At 43.5% G+C, this 14,675-nt stretch overlaps 1 protein-coding gene across 1 annotated transcript; it reads right to left on the bottom strand.

Annotated features, from left to right (window-relative positions):
* Positions 1 to 7,106: 7,106 nt before the first annotated feature.
* On the bottom strand, positions 7,107 to 14,466 carry LOC130119251 (phospholipase A2 inhibitor gamma subunit B-like). The gene is made up of 5 exons (XM_056287697.1): positions 14,386 to 14,466; positions 11,724 to 11,825; positions 11,241 to 11,417; positions 9,353 to 9,478; positions 7,107 to 7,511 (listed from the first exon to the last, which is right to left on the bottom strand). The coding sequence occupies exons 1-5, from the start codon at positions 14,435 to 14,437 to the stop codon at positions 7,330 to 7,332; spliced, it is 639 nt and encodes a 212-aa protein (XP_056143672.1). The 5' UTR covers positions 14,438 to 14,466; the 3' UTR covers positions 7,107 to 7,329.
* Positions 14,467 to 14,675: the final 209 nt, after the last annotated feature.

Raw genomic sequence — 14,675 nt, 5'->3', positions numbered from 1 at the left:
TGCAAGTTGTCCCCACTGCAAAGCAGGTTTGTGTCATCTGCAAATAAAATTATTTTTAGTGTTTTGGAAACCTCACATATATTATCAATGTGTAAAATAAACCGCAATGGCCCCAACTCCGAGCCTTGAGGAACCCCACACTTAACCTTCATTAATTGTGATTTAAAATGATTAATTTGCACGTATTCATGGGTTTCACGTCGCGTCACACCGCCATCTTGAGGACCAACGGATGCCAAGATGCCTTCGATATGTTGTGTTGTGGGTTGTGACCACAAAAAGTCACAAACAAATGGATTACAATTTTACAGAATCCCTAAAAACCACGATCGTCGAAATAAATGGATCGCAGCGATCAAAAGGGACCACTGGATCCCCACAGAACACTCCAGGCTATGCAGCGAACACTTTGTTTCGGGTAAGTAGCTAAAGCTTCATAGCCTTGTAACAAGACAGTCTTGTTGCAAGGCTAGCTAGCTTCCTAGGTGTGTCCTGTGCACTGATGCTAACATGACATTTATCAACAGACTGTCACTTACCCTTCCTGTAAAGACGAGCAGTCTTTTCGGTTTTACATGATTCATTTTGACGCCCTTCACCCATGCTGCGGTGAGGTAGCGGTGGGCTTCAGTGCTTCTGAAGGCTTCACCTGAGTATGGCGAGGGATTGTGGACGAGGTACACGTAAACGTCGTGAAACGTAAAATTAGGACGATCTGTAGCAGACTGAAGTGGGGTTAACTGGTCTTTGGATAGACGATAAGGATCCAATTCTAAAAACTCGATTGTTTTGCAGATAACGCTGCTTCTCCTCCGTGGTTCAGTGGGCGAATATGGACAGAGCCATCTTCCAAACTCCCCGGGGAGCGCGGTCCTCAAGATGGCGGCCATAGCAATAAAGACCACGTGACTGAACCCCCATGACTTGGTACCTCTTCTTTAGGTAACTGGATAGCCAAGAAAGAGCTACTCCTCGGATTCCATATCTTTGTGGTTTTATTAATAATAAGTCGTGGTCAACCGTATCAAACGCTTGTTTTAGATCTAAGAACTCTCCTACATTATATTCTGTCTTTCCTATAGCAGTTCTTATCTCTTCCACAAAGTCAACGACTTTAAGAAAAGAATAACTACGAATTACTTTTCATACATGCGTTTTTATGTGCTTGTAACCCCACCTGAAATTACACCGTTTCACACATGTCCGTGATGTGTTAGTCCCTGATACTGGAACGCTGAACTCAATCCATCTGACAAGGACAATGTGTGTGTCTGCTAATGGGAGGGGAGGGGAGGGGCGGGGCGGCGTCCCCTTCTCAGATGCATGACGTGCGTCACAGAAGGCCGCTGTGCAAAGTCACCAACCTGCCAACGCATCAACACCATGGCACCCAGGCCAGCTGCTGCAGGCACACGCCTCATAAAGTACTATGGTAGTACTGTGAGCCCTGCCGCTGTCTGTGTACCATGTGTACCAGTACGTACTGTGGTACTATGTTAGTACTGTGAGCCGTGCCGCTGTCTGTGTACCATGTGTACCAGTACGTACTGTGGTACTATGTTAGTACTGTGAGCCCTGCCGCTGTCTGTGTACCATGTGTATCAGTACGTACTGTGGTACTATGTTAGTACTGTCAGCCGTGCCGCTGTCTGTGTACCATGTGTATCAGTACGTACTGTGGTACTATGTTAGTACTGTGAGCCCTGCCGCTGTCTGTGTACCATGTGTACCAGTATATACTGTGGTACTATGTTAGTACTGTGAGCCGTGCCGCTGTCTGTGTACCATGTGTACCAGTACGTACTTTGGTACTATGTTAGTACTGTGAGCCGTGCTGCTGTCTATGTACCATGTGTATCAGTACGTACTGTGGTACTATGTTAGTACTGTTAGCTGTGCCGCTGTCTGTGTACCATGTGTATCAGTACGTACTGTGGTACTGTGTTAGTACTGTGAGCCATGCTGCTGTCTGTGTACCATGTGTATCAGTACGTACTGTGGTACTGTGTTAGTACTGTGAGCCGTGCTGCTGTCTGTGTACCATGTGTACCAGTATATACTGTGGTACTATGTTAGTACTGTGAGCCATGGTGCTGTCTGTGTACCATGTGTATCAGTACGTACTGTGGTACTATGTTAGTACTGTTAGCCGTGCTGCTGTCTGTGTACCATGTGTGCCAGTATGTACTGTGGTACTATGTTAGTACTGTGAGCCCTGCCGCTGTCTGTGTACCATGTGTACCAGTATGTACTGTGGTACTATGTTAGTACTGTGAGCCCTGCCGCTGTCTCTGTACCATGTGTATCAGTACGTACTGTGGTACTATGTTAGTACTGTGAGCCGTGCTGCTGTCTGTGTACCATGTGTACCAGTATGTACTGTGGTACTATGTTAGTACTGTTAGCCGTGCTGCTGTCTGTGTACCATGTGTACCAGTATGTACTGTGGTACTATGTTAGTACTGTTAGCCGTGCTGCTGTCTGTGTACCATGTGTACCAGTATGTACTGTGGTACTATGTTAGTACTGTTAGCCGTGCTGCTGTCTGTGTACCATGTGTACCAGTATGTGCTGTGGTACTATGTTAGTACTGTTAGAGGTACTGTTGTCCGTGTACCATGTGTACCAGTATGTACTGTGGTTCTATGTTAGTACTGTTAGAGGTACTGTTGTCTGTGTACCATGTGTACCAGTATGTACTGTGGTACTATGTTAGTACTGCTAGAGGTACTGTTGTCTGTGTACCATGTGTACCAGTATGTACTGTGGTACTATATTAGTACTGTTAGAGGTACTGTTGTCTGTGTACCATGTGTACCAGTATGTACTGTGGTATTGATTCCGGCATGTATTTATGAAGGATGTAGGTCAGAGTTTGTATGCAGTGCGCAGGACTGGCTCCACTCTACTCATGTTTCTATGGTATAGTGATGATAATATATCTATATAAGTATAATATAATATATTATATATATGGTATTAATTTATGTTTCTATGATATTAATATATGTTTCTATGGTATTAATAGTATATGTTTCTATGGTATAGTGATGATAATATATCTATATAAGTATAATATAATATATTATATATATGGTATTAATATATGTTTCTATGATATTAATAGTATATGTTTCTATGGTATAGTGTTAATATATGTTTCTATGGTATTAATAGTATATGTTTCTATGGTATAGTGTTAATATATGTTTCTATGGTATTAATAGTATGTGTTTCTATGGTATTAATAGTATATGTTTCTATGGTGTTAATAGTATGTGTTTCTATGGTATAGTGATGATAATGTATATATATATAAGTATAATATAATATATTATATATATGGTATAATATATGTTTGTATGGTACAGTATTAATATCCAGGCTGCATGTTAAGAGACGGGTCAGAACCAGACTGACAGTTCGGGGCCTGTCCATGGTCCTGGAATAACTTGCGACTTTACATAACCTCCTTGATCGGAGAGGAACTCGATGGTCTAGAAAACCCTGACGTGTTCTGGAGCGTTTCTAAAGAGAAGGGCTAGTCTTTCGTCCGGGTCCAGGTACTTGTCTGTAGATGTGAACTGACGGATTTCTTTTGCAAATCCTCTTTAAAGATCGTTTAAATAGAGCATGCCGCTTCTATTCTAGTGAACTCGTGTCTACACACCGCGACACACACACACACACACACACACACACACACACACACGCACACACACACACACACACAGACACGCACACACACACAGACACACACACACACACACACACAGACACGCACACACACACACACACACATTGTGCATCACTGAAATCATGATCTCATTAAATCATCGTTAAAACATTATCGTATGATCGCTGGCACGTCATACTCGACAGTACGGCAGCCGGACCGGTACCGAAACATCCAAACACGGCACGTGTCCCGCATCACCCCGACTCGCTTCTGCATCCGCGCAGAATAAGCTGCTGTTCTATAGCTTCTGCCGGATAAAACACACGAAACCAACACAACCGCTGATCCAAACCAGCCCACCCACCTTCCTCAGCCGCTCTTCCTCCTCCTCCTCCGAGAGACCCTGTCCTCCGCTCGGGTTCAGTCCGCTCAGCGGGACAGACGTCGGGGAAACACAGGAATAAAACACAAGCGTGCTGTTGGTACTCACGTCTGTCCGCGGACCGAGGGGAAGACATGATGGAGGGAGAGACGCGCCGACATCAGCAGCGCCCGCGATGCTGCGAACGTGTGTGTGCGCGCGCGCGCGCGTGCGTGTTCGTGCAACCCAAACTCCTCCTCCTCTCTCCGTCCAGTGACAACCGAGGAAGGAGAGCGCCAGAGGAGGTTTATTACGACTTGGACTGACCCCGTTTACACTTGGTTTTAAAATGCGTTTTATTTATTTATTTATTTTTTAGTGATCGGATCACAAGTGGGCGGCGCTAAAAACAAGTGTAAACCACCACAAAACGTTTTGTGAACCGGTTACTCAAACCACTTGCCGAGGTGGTCCGGGACGCATTTGCCCACATGTCTTTTGTAGTGTAAACGCTAATGCGTCCTGATGCGTCCCCGACAAGGACGTAACAGGAAATCCTCTTTTTCTTCGGAGTAACCAAATCTGATCACACGTGGTCAGCAGGAGCATTTGGAGACACATAATAGACACGTGTGTAAACGGCGATGTGTCTCGCTGTCCACTTGTGATCCGATCCCCCCAAAACGCATTTTAAAACCAAGTGTAAACAGGACCATTGTGAGTCCAACTGAGGAAGAATTATTTTCACACGTGAAGCATCAAAACTAGTTCACAAACTACTCTGTCCTCACTGTGCGTCACTATCTTGCAGAGCTAGACAGCTAAGAGCTAGACAGCTAATCTAGCTGTCTAGCTAGTCACATCTCAGGTACACACTCACTTGACTAACAACAATCTGTTTGAACAATTCCAGTCTGGTTTTCGCCCCATGCACAGTACGGAGACAGCCTTTGTGAAAATCACTAATGATCTGTTGATGGCAGCTGACTCTGGGCTCTTAACCGTACTTGTCTTCCTTGATCTGAGTGCAGCTTTTGACACCATCTCACAGAACATCCTCCTAGAAAGATTAGCTTCCATTGGAATAACTGGCACCCCCCTTGACTGGTTTAGATCATATCTCTCTGGCTGCACTCAGTTTGTCCTACTTAAACATTTGAGTGCTCAGTCCTTCCCTGTTACTACCGGTGTTCCCCAGGGCTCTGTATTGGGACCCCTCCTATTTATTATTTACCTATTACCTCTTGGCTACATTTTCCGGAAATTTGGCATTCAATTTCACTGCTGCACGGATGACACCCAGCTTTATCTATCACCAAACCTACCTCCACTCTTCCGCCCACTTCCCTTTCTGACTGCTTACTAGAAATTAAATCCTGATTTTTATACCACTTCCTCAAACTTAATAGTGATAAAACTGAGGTCCTTTTAGTAGGCACTAAATCTACTTTGGCCAAACCTGATAGTTTTTCTCTGACTATTGACAATTCTATAGTTCCTCTGTCGCCTCAGGTTAAGAGTCTGGGTGCTATCTTGGACAACACTTTATCTTTTGAAGCTCACATCAACAACGTTACTTGGTCTGCATACTTCCACCTACACAATATTAATCGTCTTCGCCTATCACTTACACCTAACAGCACCGCCATACTCACTCACATCCTGGTTACATCCCGTATTGACTACTGCAATTCTATCGTCTTTGTTCTTCCCCTCAAGTGTCTTCATAAACTTCAACTGGTCCAGAATTCAGCTGCCCGCATCATCACCAGAACTCCTTCCATAGATCATATCACTCCTGTTCTTCAGCAACTCCACTGGCTCTCTGTTAAATACCGTACTGACTTCAAGATCCTGCTCCTCACCTTTAAGGCCCTTAACAACCTAGCTCCTTCATATCTTTCTGAACTCCTTCATATCCACACGCCTTCCCGCACTCTCAGATCCTCTTCTGCTCTCCAACTCACTACACTATCGGTCCGCTTGACTACAATGGGGACTAGAGCTGGACTACCATGGGGTCTAGAGCCTTCAGTCGTTCTGCCCCCCGCCTATGGAACTCTCTCCCACAAGACCTTCACAACACTGACTCTTTCAACCTTCACATCCCATCTCAAAACGCACCTTTTCAAACTGGCATATTCAGTCCGATCCACGCTTCACTGAGTTTTGTGCAGCTGATGATTTTATACTTATCTGTTGTGTTAACTTTTTATTGTCTACCCTGCTTTGTTTTGACTTTGTGCTGTCTGATCCAGTGCTGCTGGTTTTTACTGTGTTCGGTAAGGTGTCCTTGATTGCTCTGAAAGGCGCCCACAAATAAAATGTATTATTATTAGTATTATTATTATTAAAATACACACAGAAGAAATGTATACATCATTATACATGACTTATAACCTAACAGAATTTAATTAAACTGAGGATTTACGTCACGACCAGCTTATGCTAACAGTCTACACAGCACATGCTAACAGTGTAGCAGCTTATTAGCAAAGACCACGGATTAACATCAACATTTGTTTAGTGGTACACATACACACACACTCGTATATATTTATTTATTTATTTATATATATAAATCCAGAGAGTCAAGTAAATTCTTTATGAGACAGTACAAGCCTGTTTCATGCCAAAAGCAATTGTCAGCTGTCTATTAAGAATTTCCTTGACTCACTGGATTATTTTGATCCTTATTTGTTGAGCACTTTCCCTACCATTGAGTGTTTCTTTTAACAAAGTTACACACACACACACACGTGTGTGTTTTCTTCTCACAGGTCTGAATACTCTTGTAGACTACAGCTATTATATGTCATGTTAGTGGGAGATGTGTAAATTACAGTTTACGTAATTGCGCCTATGGTTGCGCATGTGTTCACACTTCAACACCAACGTGGCTACATGGCTCTCTGGCCTCCTCCGCAGGTGGTTTGGCTGTTTGCAGAATCAGAATCAGAATCCTGATTACTGGCCATGTAGGTTTGCACGTACATGGAATGTGACCCCGGTTTCGTGCCTCTCTCAGTGTACTTAACATAGAATAACAACACAACAACACAACAATTCGGGTATAATTAGATATATATTGGGTGTGTTTACCCGTCTGGCTGTGATCTGATCACTCGAGCAGTTTAATGCCAAGTGTGAACAGGGCCAGAGAGGAATGAAGACAGGATGAACAGATCAGAAAGAGATTCATAAAACAACAACAACAACGACGACTATGAAACAGAGTGGTGGGAATCTCACGCTAGCAAGACGTATGTATGTGCATGTGATGTCGCCACTAGAAAAGAAATCTACGGGCGGAGAGACCAAGGAGGAGCAGCCCCGCGTTGACTTTCAGGCTCCACGGCGCCCTGCAGGTGATGGTGACCTCTGATGAATCCAGGAGAAACTCCGTGGTGGCGGGCATCGTACACAGGTTCTTGGATATACACCCTTGCCGCACCTTGGAACTGGAGGAAACTGTGGAGACAACCGAAGACCGACGGTCCACGTTAGAAACAGCACTGTCCAGAGATGTCGGTAGTGTCTCATGTAGTCTGGCATGGCAGCTTTGAACCCACACGAGACTGTCCTCCACCAAAAAATGACATCGTTTGTTCAAGTAGCTAATTACGACCTATAGTTAGGTTTTTAAGTTAAGCGACCTCTAGCGATCGTGTAAATAACGACAATCTGGTGTCTCGGGTGTCTCGTCATCATATGACGTTTGACCTTCGTCACCAATCAAAATGCCACGAGCCAGGAGATAGGAGAGTCGTGGATGTATTATAGTAGAACCGGACAATTTTTCCAGTGGTCACTCGTGGTACTGCAGCGAAAAATCCCCAAAAAGCATTTTCCCCATACACCACCGTTGTAAAGGAGACGCCTGTAAACTGTTGGCAGGACGCCTGCAGCTATAATCATGGTCAGTTGTTACTCTTTGTATTGTATATTTTTAGGCCATGGGGTTTTGAGCTTTCTAAAAAAATTTCCAAAGCCCAGAAAAATCCTTTTTTTTTCTTTTGCATGACGGCACGGCTGTGTACGAGCCGTTCTCGTAGCCTATACATAGACATGATGGGAGTAACACTACTGCGCATGCTCAGTGGGCCCCATGTACGCGGAAGCAGAGCCCGAGAAAGAGAGAGTGACGTCATCTCCGTAGACGTCAATGGGCCAATTAACAGCAATGGCGGATCACGGGAGCCCCAGATAGTTCCAGACAGCGCGACCCGGGGCAACAGGATTTCCATGGCGAAGGTGTGTTTCTCGCATTAATCAAAGGTTAATTTACAGGTAAGAAGCTACAGTTGACATTTTAATGATGACCATTTTACAAGCACGTTTGAATCAAATTAACGATGTAATTTAAAGCGTGACAGCTCGTCAATTTCAAACAAAATATTCGTTTTAATGTTCGTACACATGCGCATAGAATAGGTGTCACGTTGGAATATATCTATATCTATATAGAAATGTAAAAATCGGAAAATATTGGTTAGTAGTTAGCAGAAATCGCGGCTAGGCAGCTCATTTAAATGACCCGCCAAGCTTCGTTTGGCTACATGAACCACGTGACCCTCTCGCGTTCTGACCCCCTCAGTGACGTAACTCTCTCTTTCTAGGGCTCTGGCCGGAAGTAACCCGGAAGCCAGAAACTTTATCGGCGTATGCGCCAGGCGAGCGATTCTCTCAGGAATGAACGGGCGCCATTTTTATATCCGGTATCCAGTTCTACTATAATACATCCATGTGGGGGAGTCATGGATGTATTATAGTAGATACATCCATGGGGGGGAGTCATGGATGTATTAGAGTAGATACATCCATGGGGGGAGTGCAGAGACTGTCCTCCACCAAAAAACTACCCCATAGGTCGCTTGTTCCTACCCTGCAACGCTGCTAATTCGTCCATCCATCCATTCTCTGAACCACTTATGCTGCTCTCAGGGTCGCGGCGATGCTGGAGCCTATCCCAGCAGTCATTGGGCGGTAGGCGGGGAGACGCCCTGGACAGGCCGCCACACATTCCGCTGACCTACACGTCTTTGGACTGTGGGAGGAAACCGGAGCCCCCGGGGAGAACATGCAAACTCCACACAGGACGACCCCCAAGGGTGGACTACCCCGGGGCTCGAACCCAGGAGCTTCTTACTGTGAGGCGACCGCGCTAACCACTGCGCCACCGTGCCGCCCATGCTGCTAATTATGAAGTAATTATGAGAGAACTGCTGCTTGGTCAGGAAACCGGATGTGAGGTGACGTCACCGTAAAAAAACAAAAAAACACAACCCTTCCCGTCGACGGCTGGAACTCACTGGTGCCGCTGAAGCAGCTGTTCTCTGAGCCGGCGCAGGACATGGTGGAGTTACAACTCCCAGCATCGGCGTTGGCCAAACTTCCACAAGATGGGCACCGCTTCCCATTCTGCTGGCATAGAGGACCTTGAGATGGGAAAAGAGAAAAAAACAAGAATACAGAAGAAACGTCTCACCATCAGAAAGCTGTCAGACTCGGCCATCACCAAACTGTTCACAGCGGAACAAACCAAACCAGGTCCAGCTCTTTGGAAGCGCTCAGAGGAAATACTGCAATCTGATTGGTTCCGCTGTATTTTTGTATTTCACTCGTGCTCCCCCCATTCTGTATTCTTTATTCTGCACGCTTGTTTGGGCTACTTTCAGCTAGGAGTCTACACTGTCAGTCGTTCAGATTCTTCAGGAGAGGCGTGCGGATCGAGTTTTCACTCATAGCTGTTGTGGTTTTTGAGAAATATACCGTAGCGAATTCGGGGGACAACGCAACCACAGGAACTGCCGCCACAGCCGGGAAGCGAACCCGCATCGCCCGCACCGCAGGTGGCATCGCTAACCGCTAGACTAAAGGGTCAGACCCGCGAGCCAGCGGCCAGCGTGTCTTCTTATCCATGCACGTTACACTACGTAACGTTTCATTCAGTTTGCGGTTGAAGTGGTTGGTGGAATGGTCAGCTGATGGTGGGGGCCGCTAGAACCTACAGTATTTTTGGAAATGCCATTTCTCACATAGTTTACGCTTCATACCCATGATGAAGAGGATTTCTCTTCATCACGGTTGTAGGTGCCGCTTTGCTAGCGGGCCGTACTCGTCTGATCACACAGCATGCTGTTATTGTCCTTTAGCAGGTTTCTTCTCGTAAATAAATCACATTTCCACAAAACGAGCTACACGGTAACGACTCATTCATTTTACTATAGGCACAAACAACAGTTAACCGTTATATTGATTTAAAACTAAACGAACTTCAAGTAAATAACCAATTAACTTTACACCATTATGTGTGGGGGTATTGTTTAGATACTACTACACTTAGATCATGTCGTGTAATTAGAACGCAATCCAAACCAATTATGAATCCAATTAAGAGTTTCATTTAAGTTGATTTCGTGGTTTTGCAGAGGGCAGCAAAGACGAGCTGCAGACTGAAGAGCAGCAGCAGCAGCAGCTGAGTCAGGATCAGGCTGGAAACTGGTACCATCGATTTGGTGTTACTTTGCATGTTTGCGTGTCAGAGAGTCAAAGACCCAGTTTACACTTGGTTTTAAAATGCGTTATTTTGCGATCGGATCACAAGTGGACAGCGCTAAATACAAGTGTAAACGACCACCAAAACGTTTTGTGAACCAGTTACTCAGACTAATTGCTGAGGTGGTCTGGGACGCATTTGACCACATATCTTTTGTAGTGTAAATGCTAATGCATCCTGATGCGTCCCTGACAAGGACGTAACAGGAAATCTTCTTCTTCTTCGGAGTCACGCAATCTGATCACAAGAGGTCAGCAGGACGCATTTGGAGACGCATGATAGACACAGGTGTAAACGGCAATGTGTCTCGTTGTCCACTTGTGATCCGATCCCCCAAAACGCATTTTAAAAGCAAGTGTAAACAGGGTCAAAGAGTGAAGCAATTTTGATCAGCTAAAATGCTAATGCTGCTCATGCCTGTACATTGGAATGAATCTTGTCAGTTGCAAATGTCAGTATAGACAGGTCAGTGTCATGGTGTACCTTTTGAAGTTACACTGACATAAATGTTTTCATTTTAGCTTATTTTACCACGCCATGCACAGTTTTGTGGCAATTTATGTCGAAAAAGTAAAAAAGACTTTAACATTAAAGAAATGACGGCCAACACTATTAATACAAAGGTCAATGGTGGCTCTTACTGGCCAGCGTCTGGAAGTTGCAGTTATCGGTGTTGCAGCAGAGCTGGCTGCGGGTGTTCTGTGCGAAGCCCAAGTTCACAGAGACCTCCGTCTGCTGGTTCAGAGGAGTGGTGCAGCTCGATAACTTCACACAGGATTTGGTCACAGTTACCAAGCTAGCAAGACCTGAACAGGTCACTGGGAAGAAGAGAAAAGATGATGGGAAAGAAAATTGAGATAAAGACAAATTATTGATCGACTCAGTCATTCTTGGGTGTAATTGAACAGGTTCTCAATTCCATAAACAGGAAGGCCGACTGTAACCCTGTTATGTCATATTGATGTCATATGTAACCATACATTAATTTAGAGAATATTATAGTGTTGTAGTAACGGATGAAGCAGCGGATGTCATAATGGATGTAGCGACAGATGCAGTAACGGATGTAGTGACGGATGTAGTAACGGATGCAGTAACGGATGTAATGGAGTGGCGAGGCCTACCTGAGGTGAAGGAGGTACAGACTGGACTGTCTGTGTCACATTCAACAGAAGTTGTGTTGGTGCATGCCGGGGTTGTACACCGATGACACTGCAGAGCCTCGGCTGAAAACACACACAACAACAAGAAGACGAATGAGAGCCAGTCTTTACCTTGTTCCGTATCTGACGTGACGAAGCAGTTTGAACTGAAATAGATGTTTTTATGTCAAGTGGAGTACCTAGTTAAATAAAACATGAACAAAAAAGAATAGAGTTCACCATCATGATAGAGTTGTTAAAGAGGTCAAAGGTCACAGCCGTAGCTGGTTGATAAGTGCGTGCAAATAAATAAATAAGCCGTAGAAAAGACTTATTCCTTCATGTTGAAAAGGTATTCAGAGTATTTATTTCACGGCAGCTTTTTGTTGGTCTGCCTCTATTCAGATTTCTCCTTTACCCCCACCTCATGGTGCACAGACTGGTGTGCCTCTAAAATCTTCACATATGAATCTTCATTATTCAGTTATAACAAGGGCATGTTGTCATTAAGTCATTAAGTGTAATTGGAAGTAGGTCTAGTGGTGGCTATATTTACATCATATCCTGACTGGATGATGAACACTGACACTATAAAACATAAATAGATGCTCTAGCGGCGGCTCAATAGAGCTAACGTTAGCCCATCTGAATCAAGTTTTTAGCTAACTAACGTTAGCCCATCTGAATCATGTTTTTAGCTAACTAACGTTAGCCCATCTGAATCATGTTTTTAGCTAACTAACGTTAGCCCATCTGAATCATGTTTTAGCTAACTAACGTTAGCCCATCTGAATCATGTTTTTAGCTAACCAACGCTAGCCCATCTGAATCATGTTTTAGCTAACTAACGTTAGCCAATCCGAATCATGTTTTTAGCTAACCAACGCTAGCCCATCTGAATCATGTTTTTAGCTAACTAACGTTAGCCAATCTGAATCATGTTTTTAGCTAACCAACGCTAGCCCATCTGAATCATGTTTTTAGCTAACTAACGTTAGCCAATCTGAATCATGTTTTTAGCTAAATAACAACCCAGACGAGCATGTGAGCCTACACATCAGAAACACTTCAAACGTTTATCTCCAGATTGATTTGTTTGATTGCAGGTTAAAGCTGATTCAGAACGTCGTACTAATGAATAAATGATTCCTGAATCTTCTCCAATTAGTTGGCTATCTTTTCTTAACTTTAGGATAATTTACTTGCTTTTAATTGTTACAGTGAAAAGGTATGTGTGTAATTTCATTCCTTTAAACACATTTTAGATAATTACATAGGTGTTTTAAACTGTATGGGGTGTTAAGTGTAGGTTGTCACTACAGATATTTATTTGCCATGACAGACAGCAGTTTTGTCTCATGTCCATTGAAAATGAGCAAATCTGACAGTTACACTAATTACACCTTAAGGCAAAATACAGTAACCTGTGTTTGAATCTTTTCCTATACTTAACATTACTTATTTAAGTAGACTATGTTTTAGTTGCCCTAAATAGCCTTTCCCATTTACCCCCCTCTACAATAACGTCAATGTTCTTCTTCTGCCAGAAAGGCAGCATTAATGATGACACAAATGATTTCTTAATTAATGACATTTTAAAATGTGGTCTCTTTTATACAATAATGGTAAGTCTAATTCATATTATGCTGTGGCCTTATTTTGAGAATTTTTTAAGAGATGATACTGTTATTCAGAAATTTTGGAATTGCACTTGAGAGCTTTCTTAAAAATTCAGAATCAGAATGAGAACACTATTCATCCCCGACGGGAAATTGGTTCCTATTACAGACACTCATGCTCTAGTAAAGAAAAAACAAAATAAAAACTAACAAGATCCAAGATAACAAGAAAATAGAAACAAAGAGAAACAAGAAAAACAGGAACAAATAGATATAAAAGATAACATAGGAAATAGAAATAAGAGCAAAATATAAACATATAAACATAAGTGCACCATCTTAAATCTTAAAAAAGATTGTAGCACCCCGACCCCTGGTCTTTCATATTATATTTTTAATTTTTTTTCAAAATTTTTTAAAGTTTCATTTCCTAGGATCCCTTATTATGTGGCATTGTGGCTAGCAAATCTCTGACATTCCTTCCAGATTAGCCTTCGCGGTTGAACATCCTAATTCCAGCACAATGTACAACTGACTGCATGAGCGGCCTACGTTATAAGCACCTAGAGTTGTGTTCCTTCTCTGGCGTCTCATTTCCTATGTCTCTTCGCCTTCTTTTTTTCCCATTCTTCTCCCTTTGACCCTTGACCCTCATCCAACCATCCATGAAGTCGCTCCCCATCACCCAGCCTACATGGACCATACATGAATGACATCTCCACCAACACACAGTATTCTTTAACCCCTGAAGGTCTTAGTACTTATTTTGCTGGTATACGTTTTGTACACCAGTGATCACTATTTAACTTCACAGTTAAAACCACTACTGCTAGTATGTCTCATTAAATATAATTAAGTAACTAACTAATTTTGGTGTACTTTTAACATATAAATGGTACTTTTGATACTTGTGAGTTTTTCACCCGGGCCAAAATTTATTCTGTGGTTATTTCTTAAAATGTATCCTCAGAACCCTTTTTGTGAATCTGTTTCCAGACTGAGGTTTTGAAAGCAGAGCAGCTTACCTGTCTGGAGCACAGTCCAGGTGAGGAGGAGGAAGAGGCCCGTCAGCTGCATGTTAGGATGAAGGATGGAGGCGTCTGTGGCTCCTGGACAGACTCATCAGGGTTTAAATACTACGCTCTGTAAAACCACAGCAGCTCCAGAAACAACTTCCTGGTTGCAAAGGAATCTGTGAACAAGTTGGACTGGATGGATAGATGGACAGATGTCGGAATTACAGTGGCACAAACATTCTCACGTGGTGTCAGTTATCACGATGGCATGTCACAGCGGTGAGCAGTTAACTCACTTC

Source organism: Lampris incognitus, chromosome 10 (genome assembly GCF_029633865.1).
Source record: "Lampris incognitus isolate fLamInc1 chromosome 10, fLamInc1.hap2, whole genome shotgun sequence".
Classification (NCBI taxonomy): domain Eukaryota; kingdom Metazoa; phylum Chordata; class Actinopteri; order Lampriformes; family Lampridae; genus Lampris; species Lampris incognitus.
The sequence above is the reverse complement of the archived record's forward strand: the minus strand, read 5'-3'. Positions and strand labels throughout refer to the sequence as shown.